The sequence below is a fragment of the Equus asinus genome, chromosome 7 (genome assembly GCF_041296235.1).
Source record: "Equus asinus isolate D_3611 breed Donkey chromosome 7, EquAss-T2T_v2, whole genome shotgun sequence".
Classification (NCBI taxonomy): domain Eukaryota; kingdom Metazoa; phylum Chordata; class Mammalia; order Perissodactyla; family Equidae; genus Equus; species Equus asinus.
The window spans coordinates 108,926,035-108,939,627 of NC_091796.1; the positions used below are offsets into that span (position 1 = coordinate 108,926,035).

At 55.1% G+C, this 13,593-nt stretch overlaps 1 protein-coding gene and 1 long non-coding RNA gene across 2 annotated transcripts; one reads left to right on the forward strand and one right to left on the reverse strand.

The window, feature by feature from the left end:
• Nucleotides 1-3,404: 3,404 nt before the first annotated feature.
• Nucleotides 3,405-7,150, reverse strand: LOC123287273 (uncharacterized). Its single transcript, XR_006530473.2, has 3 exons — nt 6,432-7,150; nt 4,364-4,457; nt 3,405-4,098 (listed from the first exon to the last, which is right to left on the reverse strand). It is a non-coding gene; the product is annotated as an uncharacterized lncRNA (long non-coding RNA).
• A 620-nt stretch (nt 7,151-7,770) lies between these two features.
• On the forward strand, nt 7,771-13,052 carry SIVA1 (SIVA1 apoptosis inducing factor). Its single transcript, XM_014854428.3, has 4 exons — nt 7,771-7,972; nt 9,982-10,176; nt 10,965-11,121; nt 12,859-13,052. Exons 1-4 carry the CDS (start codon nt 7,855-7,857, stop codon nt 12,914-12,916), a joined length of 528 nt encoding a protein of 175 aa, XP_014709914.1. The 5' UTR covers nt 7,771-7,854; the 3' UTR covers nt 12,917-13,052.
• The last annotated feature ends 541 nt before the right edge of the window (nt 13,053-13,593 follow it).

Sequence of the window (13,593 nt, forward strand, 5' to 3'; positions counted from 1 at the left end):
CTGAGCGGTGTGGTTAGCACGTGTTTTGTTCTGACGTTGTCATTTTGTTTTGACTTTTAAACACCAAAAGGTGCCACTGACGCTCAAACAGTCCGGGCGACGCACGTGTTTGGTGGCCCAGGGCCAAGGCGTTCATTTGTTCAGATGACAAAACAGAACCAGCCCGTGTAAGAGGCACGGGTCCTAAATATGTTTTCCCAAATTACATGCTTAAGTCAACGTCACCCAGATCCCTGAGCCCTCCGCCCCGGGGAGATGGAGTCATGCCAGCAGCCTCTTTTCGCTTCGATTGGGTACCCTCTGCCGTCACCCTCCGAATGTCACCAAAGAGCTGCCGAGAGCTTATGGTGTCTCAACCAGAAGCTGTGTAGCTTCCCTCAACACCTCCTCATTGTTTGGGGCAAACTTAGAAAAACTGCCCTTTCAACATTTCAGAGAGGGAAGGAATTATATGGAGAGACGCAGAGTCCGCCAGGGTTAAATCCTGGCTTTTTAGAGCTGAGAACGTCAGCTGGCGTCACTGAAATCGGTCAAGTGCCTGCTCGGCTGGCTTCCTGTGGACCCACTGGTCCAGGAAGGTCTGGCTGGCTCACACCGTGGGGACGCTAACTCATGTGACAGCATCTCGGGGGAGTGGGCCAAATTCGGAAACTCCTGTGACTTCACGCTCGCTAGCAAACTTGTCCAAACAGTGCCCAGCACGGCCTCCAGCGACTTGAAGGAAGGCAGGAAAACGAGTTCGCTATGCACCAGCTTCCACCTCCTTCCCAGCGCGCAGCGGCGTGGCTGCTTGGGGGCACAGGGCAGAAGCACAAGCAGAAACCGTTCTTGGAGTTTTCTGAGAATTCTTTCTTTCTGTGATCCAGCAAGAGGGACGACAGGAGAGAGCCCCGCGGCAGGGTAAGTTCTCAGGGAAGGAGGCGCCCCCTCAGCAGCACGGGACCCCACGCTCCTCCTCGCCGCCTGGGGACGGGCTTCTCCTTGCGAGATGACCATCTGGTAGCATGTTGTACAACAGACTGATGCACGCTCCTGACAATCAACCAGAGCAGGCATTTTTTTCAAAAGAAAGAGAAGTCATTTCATTCTACATAAAAAGCTCCACACCTGAGTTCACCTGCAGTTCAAAGCAGAGAGCTGCAAAGAAAGGCGAGGTTTACACACTGCCCTGGGGTGTGTGCAGATGGTTCACGGGTGGAAGACGTGAGCTTCGAGCGGAAATAGTTCTTCCCCGGTGCCTCTTCCTCACCCGCACACAGCCAGGCGCAGGACGCTCTGCTCTCGGAGGGAAGGGTCGGTGGAAGCAGCCTCCTTCTTTCCGGTACCAGATGTTTTGAGGGTCTGAGTAATTACAATAAGGTGCTCTCTACATTGCACCAATAACACAACCTCAGTGTAGACGAGCTTGTAGTGGTAAAGACAGGTGATTGGATAATGTTGTTTGATAAAATGTGTTTCCAAGAACTTTGGAAAGCTGCCAGTTTCCTTAGAAGTTAAACCCCGTCTACCCCACCACCCAGCCCTCCACTCCCAGGTGCCTCCCGCAATGAATGAACAGGAAGGTCCAGAAAAAGCCTTAAACAGGGATCTGCAGAGCAGCCGTCTTCATCATAGCCCAGACTGGCACCAGCCCAGGTGTCTGTCGACAGGCAGACAAGCTGAGGTCCATCCACACATGGAATACACTCAGCCCCAGAGAAACGGACCACCCAGGGCTGCGAGAAGGTGGAGAGTCCCAAAGCCGGCATGTTGAGAGAAGAAGCCAGACACAAGAGCGCGTGGAAGTGCAGGATGGGCCTGCACGTGTGAGGCTCCAGGACAGCAACGCTGCCCTGCAGGGACAGAAAGCAGAGCAATGGTGGCTTCTGCCAGGGTGGGGAGGGTGACTGGGGCACCCAGGCATGTGCATTCATCCTAACGGATGGAACTGTACACTTACCCTCTGGGCATCCCACTGGCTGTAAATACAGTTTCACTATAAGGAAATGATGCCCCAGTTTAAAAGTTACTGCAAGTAATACAACCACATTACACAACCTTGGAACAGTTGAGACCCTGTCACTCAAAATTCTAGGACTCTGAGGCTACTTTGACTGAACCCTTTAATGATGCTCTTCCTGCTGGCCTCATCCTCTATGCCTCTGTTGCAGGGGGAAGTGCACTGCACTTCTCGTGGGAAAAGAGAAAGCGTGTTCCTTCCTCAACCTGATAAATAGTCACTTCCAGAATGTCCAATTTCTGAGGTCAAATCATGCCATTCAAATGGCAAATGCTTCGCATGAGCCCAGTTCCTTGCCAGCCAGCTCCCCTGGGCTATCCCCACCCTCGGCAGGGCAGGTCTCCTCCCTCTGTGCTTCCACAGCCTCTTGCACTTCCCCTTTCGTGACATTTGTCCCACCAGAGGGCAGGGACCCAGGCTCTGTCAACCTAAAACACAGACTCGCCTGTTATTTTATCTCAAAATGAGCTTATGTGGGATAGCCAAAATAATTGCAATTTGGGATGTGCACACTACGGCAAACCATGGGCAAATCCAGAGAACAAGGCAGGGAGCTGCTTTTATGGAGAAAAAAGGGGAGCAGGGAGGGGCTGTTCTGATGGAAAGGCCATTGGGGGAAAGTAGCAGTTTGGGGCAGCAACTGCTTCTCATTGGCTGAGCTGAAGCGTTTCTCGTTGGCTGAGCTGAGGCGTTTCTCATTGGCTGAGCTGAGGCATTTCTCATTGGCTGAGCTGAGGCCTTTCTCGTTGGCTGAGCTGAGGCGTTTCTCATTGGCTGAGCTGAGGCCTTTCTCATTGGCTGAGCTGAGGCGTTTCTCATTGGCTGAGCTGAGGCATTTCTCATTGGCTGAGCTGAGGCGTTTCTCATTGGCTGAGCTGAGGCCTTTCTCATTGGCTGAGCTGAGGCCTTTCTCATGGCTGAGCTGAGGCCTTTCTCATTAGCTGAGCTGAGGCCTTTCTCTTGGCTGAGCTGAGGCGTTTCTCATTGGCTGAGCTGAGGCGTTTCTCATTGGCTGAGCTGAGGCCTTTCTCATTGGCTGAGCTGAGGCCTTTCTCATTGGCTAGGCTATTACCACGAAAGGAGAAAAATCTTCCTCCAGTAGTAAAGTGGTTGTACTTCCAGTGGGAGATGCGAGCATCAGTCTCTTTCTGTTGGGTGTAATTGATGATGTGATAGGGTAGGGGAGCTCCCCCTACACCCCGTCTTGACTCCAATTTAGTTAAGGTTTCTTTTAGTAATTTCCACAGCTCTACGCAAGGCCACCCCCAAGGGCTTAGCACAGAGTTTGGCACTTGTTATGGGCTGAATTGTTTCCCCCTAAAACTCAAATGTTGAAGTCCCAACTCCCAGGACCTCAAAACAGGACTGTGTTTGGAGACAGGGCCTTAAGGACATAATTAATTTTCCCCCCAGCTTTATTGAGATATAATTGACATATAACATATTGAGATATAATTTTCATATAACATATAATTGACATATAATGTGTACCTTAGTTGTACATTAAGGTGTATAATGTGATGATTTGATACACATATATTGGGAAATGTGGGTTTTTTTAAAGATTGGCACCTGAGCTAACATCTGTTGCAAATCTCTTTTTTTTCTTCTTCTTCTTCTTCTCCCCAGAGCTCCCCAGGACACAGCTGTATCTTCTATTGCAGGTCCTTCCACTTGTGCTGTGTGGGACACTGCCCTAGCATGGCCTGATGAGCAGTGCTAGGTCTGCGCCCAGGATCTGAAGCCGTGAAACCCTGGGCCAGCCTTGTGAAATGTTTACCACAGTAAGGTTAGTTAATACTTCCTTCTCACATAATTACCCTTTTGGTGTTGCTGTTGTTATGGTGAGAACACTTAAGATCTACTCTCTGGGGCTGGCCCGGTGGCACAGTGGTTAAGTTCGCACTTTCTGCTTCGGTAGCCTGGGGTTCACTGGTTTGGATCCCTGGTGTGGACATGGCACCACTTGGCATGCCATGCTGTGGTAGGCGTCCCACATATAAAGTAGAGGAAGATGGGCACAGATGTCAGCTCAGGGCCAGTCTTCCTCAGCAAAAAGAGGAGGATTGGCAGCAGATGTTAGCTCAGGGCTAATCTTCCTAAAAAAAAACAAAAATCTATCTCTTAGCAACTTTCAAGTACACAATGTGATATTGTTAACTATAGTCACCATGCTGTACATTAAATCCCTGAAAATTATCCATCTTATAAGTGGAAGTTTATACCCCTTGACCAACATCCCCATTTCCTCCACCCCCCAGCCCCTGGCAACTACCCTTCTACTCCGTTTCTATGAGTTCCATGATTTTAGATTCCACATATAAGTGAAGTCATACAGTATTTGTCTTTCTCTGTCTGACTTACATCACTTAGTATAGTGTCCTCCAGGCTCATTTGCAAATGGCAGGATGTCTTTTTTTATGGCTGAATAATATTCCATTGTATACATATTGTCAACCTGAAAAACAAAGCAGCCAGTTATTTTATCAATAAAATGAGTTTATTCAGGAATAGCCAAAGAATTGCAATTTGGGATATGCATGCTATGGCAGACCATGGGCAAATCCAACAATCAAAGGAGAGGAACATTATCTTATAGGGAAAAAGGAGGAAATTGGGAGGGGTTGTTTTGAAGGGAAGTCCATTGGAGAAAAGCAAGAGTTCAGGATGGTGATGGTTACTCGTTGGCTGAGTTGCTGGGGTCACTGATTTCTGCTTGTGATGCAATGTACATTTCTTCCAGTAATTGATGATTCTTTCCTCTAGAGGACTTCTGTTGGGGCCTGTAATTGATCATTTTCCTTTCCTATAATTGACCAAGAGTGGTACTGCATAGGAGATCACTCTTCTGGCTTCCTGACTCCATTTTAAATGAGGTTTACCTTTTCACAATATATATATGATAATGAATTCTTAATCTCAGGTCTGTGTGCTGGATGCCCAGTAAGCCAATCAGTGAGACACCAGTGCTTGGAGATGGAGAAAGGTTTATTAGAATTGGCCAAAACGAGAAAGCAGGAGAACAGGTTCTCTCAGATTCAGTTTAACAAAAGAAGGAAGCAGGGCTCCTTTTAGGGCTGAGGAGCTTGGGAGGTGGAGTTTTTGGGAAACAAAGGGGAAGTCCTTGTTTCTTTCACTTCACATAAGACCTTAAGCTACTAAACTTCTTGGCACCAGTGGCAGCTGGGGTCAGGTCATCTGGTGCTCATAACTTCCTTAAAGGCATTCCTTTTCTTCTTCAAAACGAGCTGATAAATCTTTGTGCCCACTGAGTCACCCCTCAGGTTAAACAAGAAAACAGCAAATTAACAAGCTGTAACAATGTGTGGGCTGCGAAGAAAGCATTTGGGCTCAACAAATACATCTAACAGGGATTGAGGTTATTTATCTAGGATTTTCATGAGAACTAACTTCTTTTCATCTGTGGCTGTGTTGGGAACAAGGTCAAAGGGTAACCATGTTCTTATGGAATATTTACAGTAACCCTCAGGTACCCAGCTTCATATACACCACATCTTCTTACCCATTCATCTGTCAATGGACACTTAGGTTGTTCCCATGTCTTGGCTATTGTGAATAGTGCTGCACTGAAGAAGGGGTGCAGATATTGCTTCTAGACCCTTATTTCACTCCCTTCATAAACTCAGAGGTGGGAGTGCTGGATCACATGGTAGTTCTATTTTCAATTTTTTGAGTAACCAGGAGATAAGTTTTAAAGAGGTCGTATGGGTGGGCTTTAATCCAATCTGATGGTGTCCTTATAAGAAGAGGATATGAGACACAGACACGCACAGAGGTACGACCATGTGAGGACACAGGGAGAAGACGGTGTCTGCACGCCCAGGAGAAAGGCCTCGGGAGGAATCAGCCCTGCCAACACCCTGACCTCGGACCTCCAGCCTCCAGGACAAGGAGAGAAGGTGGATGTAAGCCGTCCCGTCCGGGCGCTTTGTTATGGCGGCCCTCGAAAACTCCTACAACACAGTGGACCCTCCACACCTATTTCTTAAACTGAAATTAGATCGGAATGAGAGAGCTGACAAGATTCTCTTTTAATGTTTTGCATCTATTTGCTGTGTCTTAAAAGATCCTAAGGCATTCTCAAATCTGAACACAAATCTTAAATAATTCCCAGACGTGTAAGACTAAAAGACTCCCAGGCATTCATCGATTTCTGAGACAAAACCAACCAAGTGTGTGTTTCGGCACAACTGACTCTAGAACCGCACACCCTTCCAGTCGTTTTCTAACAGCTAGATCTTAAGTTAGCACGAGGGAGGCCATTTTAGGGAAAGGAAGCAACATTGTAACTGTACAAGACCCTGACTCACTTGTCTCTGTGGATACATTCTAGCCTGCGCGGAGCCTAGATGATCAAGCACCTCTCACTTTTACAAAATAGGTGATCTCTAGTTCTACGACTCTTGCTTACCTATATCTCCCAGCTGTGATAAGACGACAACTTTGTCCCCTGAGTTCCCCAGGAACGTGACGCCCTCCAGAAATAAAATTCTGCGTTGGTACCCGTCACGAATGACAGAAGGAAGAGATCCCTAAACCCCTCCTTCCCCGCCCCTCTCCCCTGTGTAACCGCCTCAAGATGCTGTACGCTTTTAAGATGGTTGTTTAGGACACTAGTCCAGCATCTTGCGATTATGCTAGCTAATCCTATAAACTTTCCTTTCTGAACCACTGGCTTGTTTGCAATTGATTGGCACCTGATTGCAGCGAGCACAACCAGCCCCTATTTGCTCCGTTACAGTTCGCCTAGAACAGAACAAGCACGATCGTGCGGGCGACGCGGCAACGAGACCCTGCGGAGCCCCTGGCGGCCTGGCCCCCGGGAGGAGGGCGGGGCGCGCGGGGCAAAGGGCGGCGCTGCCCGCGCGCGGGGCCACCGAGCACGTCCCCGGCCGGGACGAGGCGTCATGTGTGACGTGGACTCCGTGTGCGACGCGGTGTCGTGACGTGGACGTCACGTGTGACGTGGTGTGTAAGAACGAGGCATCCAGCCTTCGTCTCGGGAAGCGCAGGGGACAGAGGAGCAGGCTGAACGGCAGCGGCGGGCTGGGGCCGCGTCCGCCTGGTCGGCGGGAGCCCGGGGTGGGACGCGGGACGGCGGCCGGACCGCAGGAACCGGCTGTAAAGAGCACTTCCGGGCCACCGAGGCAGCGCTCATACGTCACCCTCCACTTCCGGGAGGGCTGGGAATCCCTCCCAATTAAAAGTTAGGAAAAAGTGAATCATCCTCGAACTTTGGTGACTTAAACGAGGAGATATAACCAGTTTCTATACTTGTTTAGGGACCGAAAAAACCAGGGGAGACACCCCGCGTGCCCCCGCGCCGCCGCGCCGACTTCCTAATCGACGTCGCCCTCGGCCTTTCCCTCCCCGCCGAGCTCCGCCCCCGTCTTCGCCTCTGGCCAATCTCGCACCGCGCCACGCGCGAATCCCGCCCCCGCCCGCGGCCTTTCCCGCGCCTCCGAGTCCCGCCCCCCAGCGCACAAGCCCCGCCCTTTCCCTCACCGTCGACCTATCCCGCGCCGCCCGCGAGTCCCGTCCTCCCACTCGCCCCGCCCCCGACGCGCCGCCTCCGGCCCTCGACCTCGCCCCCGGCCTTTCCCGCGCCGCCGAGTCCCGCCCCCGGCGCACTAGCCCCGCCCCCGCTCTCGCCCCCGGCCTATCCTGCGCCACGCCGGCCTCAAGACCCGCCCCCTCCCTTGCTCCCGGCCTATCCCGCCGCGCGCCGCGCACGAGCCCGCCCCCGACCCCCCGCGGGGGTTGGCGCGCGGCTGTGGCGTCACCAGTGGCGGCGAGGCGCGGCCGCCGAGCTGCGCCCCTCCGGCCCCACGGCCATGCCCAAGCGGGGCTGCCCCTTCGCGGACGCGGCCCCGCTGCAGCTCAAAGTCCGCGTGGGCCAGAGGGAGCTGAGCCGCGGCGTGTGCGCCGAGCGCTATTCGCGGGAGATCTTCGGTGAGTGCGGCGTTGGGCGTACTCGCCGCGGCGCGGGGCCTGGGCGGGCGGTCTCTGCAGGCCGCGCCCCCGGGAGCCGGGAGGCCTCGGGGCCGGCCGTCTGGCCGGGACTTGGGAGCAGTGAGTGGGGCGTGAATGCGTCCGCATCCACCCGTTCTGGCCACAGGAAGTGCTCCTGCTCCTGGCTCCCCTGGCCCCTTAAACGTGCTGCCTCAGGGCTCTGTCCCGCGGGAGATGCTCGACCTGGTCTAGCCCTGGTCTCATTGGCACTAGGGTCCCTCAGGCCCAGCGAGAGGTCATGGGGCGGGATGTCCTGGATGGAGTAAGCCGGCAGAAGTACCGGTTCCAACCTCAGAAGTGTTTGTGGAGCGCGCCCTCCCTGCCAGGCACTGTGGCCGCGCGTACACCCTGCCTGGTGGGAGCTCCCCGGTCCAGTGGGGGATCAGCAGGAGAAGGAAGTTTCGGTGGCCATCAGGGCACAACCCCCTGGAGGGCTGTCAGAGGTGTCATGGAGGAACAGAGACTAGCCGAATCCTGCAGTGAGTAGGAGTTAGGCAGAGAGGGAGAGAAAGGGAATTCCAAGCAGAGGGAAGGGAGTATGCAAAGGCCGGGAAGCGGGAGAGTGCGGCAGGACTCAGTGTGGCTGCAACGTCCAGTTCAAGGTGAGATGTGAGGGCACTGAGCTATCGGAGGCCTTCTCATTGGGCTTTCTCATGCATATTTTTAGGGGCGTTGATATTATTGATGATCATTTGGGGGTGATTAATACCCTGGGGCAGGTACAAAGGGGAGTTTACTTACCTAGTGGTTGGGGGTATTAGTTTCGTACCCACAGAGCACTTAGAAAAGGACCTGGGTGTTTGTAATTGAGTGGGGCTGCTGTGCTTTAGGCATGTGGGGAAGAACCCAGCCTCTGGAGGCCCCGGTTCTCTTTCTCCTGCTGCTCCCCCCATCAGATAAAAAAGAGTGGAGCCGTGGGGACTGTGGCCTGACTGCAAGTGTGTGCCCTGTCAGGATGTGCAAAGCGTGTAAACACGGAGCAGGCAGAAAGAAGAGTTACAAACAAGCGGGGACTCAGTCAGTCTAGCTTTTCACCCTCTCCGTTAACCACACCATCCTGGGGTGTTTGCAGAGGGTTGTCACTCCAAGCCCTAACCCTGACCTCTTTACTTTGAATGGACCACAGGCCCTTAAAGACAAGCATTAGCCTCACCATGTGACGCCCCCCCCATTCCCATTCCATTATAATTGGGGGGGGGGGAGGAGCTGGGTGTGGCAGGGCTGTCGTCAGCCACTCGGTTTGAGTTACCTGATAACTATCATGTAGAGCCAGCAGCTTCTAAGATGTGCACCCGGGCTCTGTTGGGACAAGGCAGAAAACCACGAACAAAGCATTTCTGGGGCTGGCACCCGGCTTTGGATCTTGTGAAAGCCCCTGCATGACTGACATATAGTCCGGTGGAAAGCCACCGCTCCGGATGCTGAGCAGCCACTTCAGCTCCAGGGGTTGGGGGTGTCCAAGGCCCACAGAGGTCTGGAAAGTTCTGGGATACCTTTATCGGGAGCTGGGTGCTGCCTTGTCTTTTGCCAGTAGCTCTGCAGGAGAGGAAGGGGGTGCACATGGCCTGGAGTCACAGACCCAGCTCTGAGCTGCCTCCGGCTGTGAAGTAGTGCCAGCTTGCCGGGTGCTGGGGAGGAGAGGAACAACAGTGAGGTGAGGCCACTCGTCCACAGAGCCGTGTGGAAAAGGAGCAGAGTGACAGGAGAGGGAGCCCAGGTGGGGCTGCAGGGTCCAGGAGCTTCCTGCAGGAGGTGGCAGCTGAGCTCCGGTAAGGAAGGGTGGGAGGGCAGAGTGGGATTCAGCTGGCCAAGGAGCAGCCTAGGCCGGGGTGACGGAATCACAGAGCACAAAAGAGGCCTCACCATGCCCGGCTTGCAGGATGAGCTGGCTGCGCGAGGGCTTCCACTCTGCAAAAGTGTAAACGGGAGGAATGATTTGTCTTCCCCAGAGAAGACCAAGCAACTCCTTTTTCGAGGGGCCCAGGCCTACATGGACCACGCGTGGGAGGAAGACTGCGCTATCGTTGACCTGCCGGAGTCCCCAAAGCCCAGCCCCACGGAGGCCTCTCGGGCAGCACGTGGACAGATGCTAATCGGCCCGGATGGCCGGCTGACCAGGAGCCGGGCCCAGGCCGCCGAAGCTGGTGAGTGAGGTCCGCAGCAGACCTTGGAGCTGTGTGCCCAGGATGTGGCAGCAAGTACGGTTCCCTCCATCTGTGACACTGTCTGCCCAGGGGCTTTTCCTCCCCTGGCAAGCGGGAACCAGGCCAATACCAGAAGGCTCCTGACAGTGGGAGGCTCTGCCCCTACCACCATCCAAGTCTGGGAGTTGTGAAACAGCTTCTATCTGTTGGGTCAGAAAAGGAAAACAAACCCACCTGGGGCTCCCGCCTGCTCACCACCTGCAGCTCCCCCCCAGAGTCCCGTCCAGGTGGGATCAACCCGATTAGGTCCCTATGCAGTGTAGTCAGCTCTGTTGCTGGTTAAAAACCACAGTCCCCGGGCCAGCCCCCTGGTCTGGGCAGGGCCCAGGAACCTCGTTAACTGGTGATGCAGGGGCCACAGTTTGAGACACAGATGCTAGACACACAGGGGAAGGCCATGAGGGCTCTGGTGCAAGCCGTCGGGGGCCGAGCTGATCCTTCCAGTCCGACAGCTCGGTGGCGGGAGGTGTAGGTAGCAGTGATGGAGGAGCGCTCAACTGGAGTGAGTCACAGAAACCCTGGTCATGTACTCCGTGGGCACCTGGGACCTCTCCCGACTCAGGTCTGTTTGCTATCCTTGCTCACAGGCTGTTCTGAGGACCTGGTGGTCCATCAGATGGGGGAGGTGGGTCAGCCCTCTGTCCTCAGGTCAGGGAGGCGGTGGTCCTGCAGCACCCAGCATTTCAAGTCCCCTTCCGGGCCTGACAGGTGGCGTTTCTTCCTGACAGACCCGTCTGGGGCAGCATCCGGAGCCTGCTCCTCGTGCGTGCGAGCCGTGGACGGGAAGGCGGCATGTGGCCAGTGTGAGCGTGCCCTCTGCAGGCTGTGCGTGCGCAGTTGCGGCGGCTGTGGGGCCGTGGTCTGCGCTGTGTGTGCCCTCGTGGAGTAAGTACTGGGCTGCTGGGGCTGGGTTGGGGGCCAGGCAGTTGGGAGAGTGGGCCCATTCTGGCATGGCCTATGGGGCGTGGTGATGGTGGTGAATGCCTCACCCAACTTGAAGCTCTTTTGAAGTCTGTCATCCTTTATAAAGGAGATCTGGATCTCGCAGGTTGCCAGCTCTGTGCCGGATTGTGGTCTTCTATCTTAAGCCATTCGTGGTATGGTCCTTTAGGCCCTCACATTAGGACCGTCTCCCGTGGGTTTCCTCCGTTGGTGCCCGTGGCAGCCGCACCCCATCTCTGGGAGTCTGGCAGGGTACGGGCTGTCTAGAGCAGGAAAGCCAGTGTTTGTCAGCCTGTCCTGTGAGTGTGTGCCTGGATCCCGTCCCTACTCGTGAGGTGTCGGGCAGCGGCTGCAGCCAGTGGCCAGTCTTGGCTGACAGGTGGGACAGGCAGTGCCCTGTAAGAAAGGCGAGTGCCCCAGACAGACTCGGAGCTGGTTCCGTAGACCCCAAACTACCTGAGTCCCAGCGGTCTTTCAAACCGAGCACAGGAAGTTGAGAAGGCCCGTTAGGTGGGTGGCGGCAGGGCCTGGCAGGGGGACACGGGCCTGGGGAAGTCTCGCGCCACCCAGCTCAGGGCTCATGTGTTGGCAAGTTATGAATGTGGAATTCTTCTTTCGTCTTCACCAGCTTCATCCTTCTCTTCCTGTTTCTGTGTGAGCTGAATAGGGCAGGGGCTTCCCAGTGCCCACGGCCTTCTTGCGTGGGGGCGGGAGGGAGGGGGTGAGAGGTGGCACCCTCCTCCCGCTGGCCCCACGCTGGAAGCTTGGAACCTTCCTCCTGCCCCACACAGGTCTTCACAGGACTTTCCACACGGTTTCCTCCTACCTCTGCTGCTTGCTTCCTTCTCCCCAGCTACCCACAGAATTCACACTGATGTGGCTGCACCCAGGGCCCGGGGCTCTCCGCCCGTTTTGCAAACCCACGGCCTACTCCACTGTAGTGGTCACAGGCCTCCTGCCCTCTCCTGGTGCACTCAGGGCTGTGTGCTGAGCCGCGGTCCAGAGCTGGGCTTGTCACGGGGCCTGCAGGTAGGTGCCACAGCTGCAACCCCCTGCGGACGCAGCTCAGACGGAACATCCCGCCTCATGTCTCCTGTAGCATCACCAGTTTCCGGTCCTTTCAGGATCTCTGACAGGTTTCCCTGCGACTTGTTGAATTTCCTCGTCCTTATCTATGTGACATGCTTCCACTGGAACCATCGTGATCCAGTAAATCCTAACTGGACACCTGGGAGGGTTCTAGGGGCTTCCGTCTGATTTAAAACCTGGGTTGGGCCCCAGACGAGCTCTTCAGCTGTCGCTGTCAGCCCAGGCTGCTCTGACACACCCACCGCTTAGCGGCTTCAGCCATAGACAGTTCTCAGCTCCCAGACCGCGGCGTCTTGGGGCTGGCTCCTCTTTGCCATGAGGCAACCTCCTGTGGGCCTTCTCCCGTGGCCTCACCACCTTCCCTCTGTGGCTTTTCCTCCTCCTGTGGCCTTCTTCTTCTGAGGACCTGGCCCTGTGGGGTCAGGGCCCACCCTGCTACAGTGTGACCTTGTCCTGACTCGTTAGACATGTAGCCAGTGGCCCTGCTGCCACATGAGGTCCTTACGTCGGGGTAGCACCTCAGCATAGACACTGGGGGCACACTCCTCAGCCTAACAGCAGCTCTTCTCTGTCCTCCCTGTGATTTCGCAGCTGTGGTGACGTTCACGAGAAGGTGCTGTGTGCCAGCTGTGCCATGTTCGAAGCCTGAGCCTGCGCGTGCGTGAATGGCAGCCCCGCCTGGACGGCTGCGCCTGTGTCAACGTGGAGAAGCCGGGGAGCGGCCTTTCGTTTTATATTTTGTACTCCTGAGGACAGAAGTGAATAAACCCTTTATATTTGGACAAGAGGACTCGCTTGGTAACAGGTCCAAGGGTGTCGCCTCCTGGAGCGCGTGACCGCCGGGTGCGGTGGTGTGCGGGCCTCTGTGCCGGCTCTCACACGTGGCGGCTCAGTTAGTGCCCACCAAGCTCCATGTGAGGTTCATGCCCATCACCCCATCTCACAGACGGGAAAGCTGCAGCCAGGTGGGCTGCTTACCGTGACCAGCCAGTGATGGTAGGACGGATGTGAAGCCAGGTCCTCTGAGCCCACAGTGCAGAACCATTGTGCCAGCACACCTCGGGAAAAGGGCTGATGTCCCCAAGGTGCCACTGTAACACCCCCATGTGGGTGTCCGCTCGCTTTTCTGGATGTATGTGTGAAGGGGGACCTGGGTGACCTGACAGTCCCTGTCCTCCAGGAGCATTGCCCATGGGGGTCATGTCCTCGCTCGTTTTGGGACAGTGCAGTTTGTGAGGCCTGAAGGGAGAGGAGTTGAGAGAGGTGGTGGGGTGGCCAGGAGGATGAGGAGGAGGCACAGACAGAATCTTGGACAAGCAGGCTGCA

Excerpts from the sequence above, each read along its gene's own strand:
- SIVA1 (XM_014854428.3), top strand. The coding sequence starts at position 7,855 with ATGCCCAAGCGGGGCTGCCCCTTCGCGGACGCGGCCCCGCTGCAGCTC. Across the intron at positions 7,973-9,981 it reads CTATTCGCGGGAGATCTTCG|AGAAGACCAAGCAACTCCTT; the intron begins GTGAGTGCGGCG and ends TGTCTTCCCCAG. Across the intron at positions 11,122-12,858 it reads GCTGTGTGTGCCCTCGTGGA|CTGTGGTGACGTTCACGAGA; the intron begins GTAAGTACTGGG and ends GTGATTTCGCAG.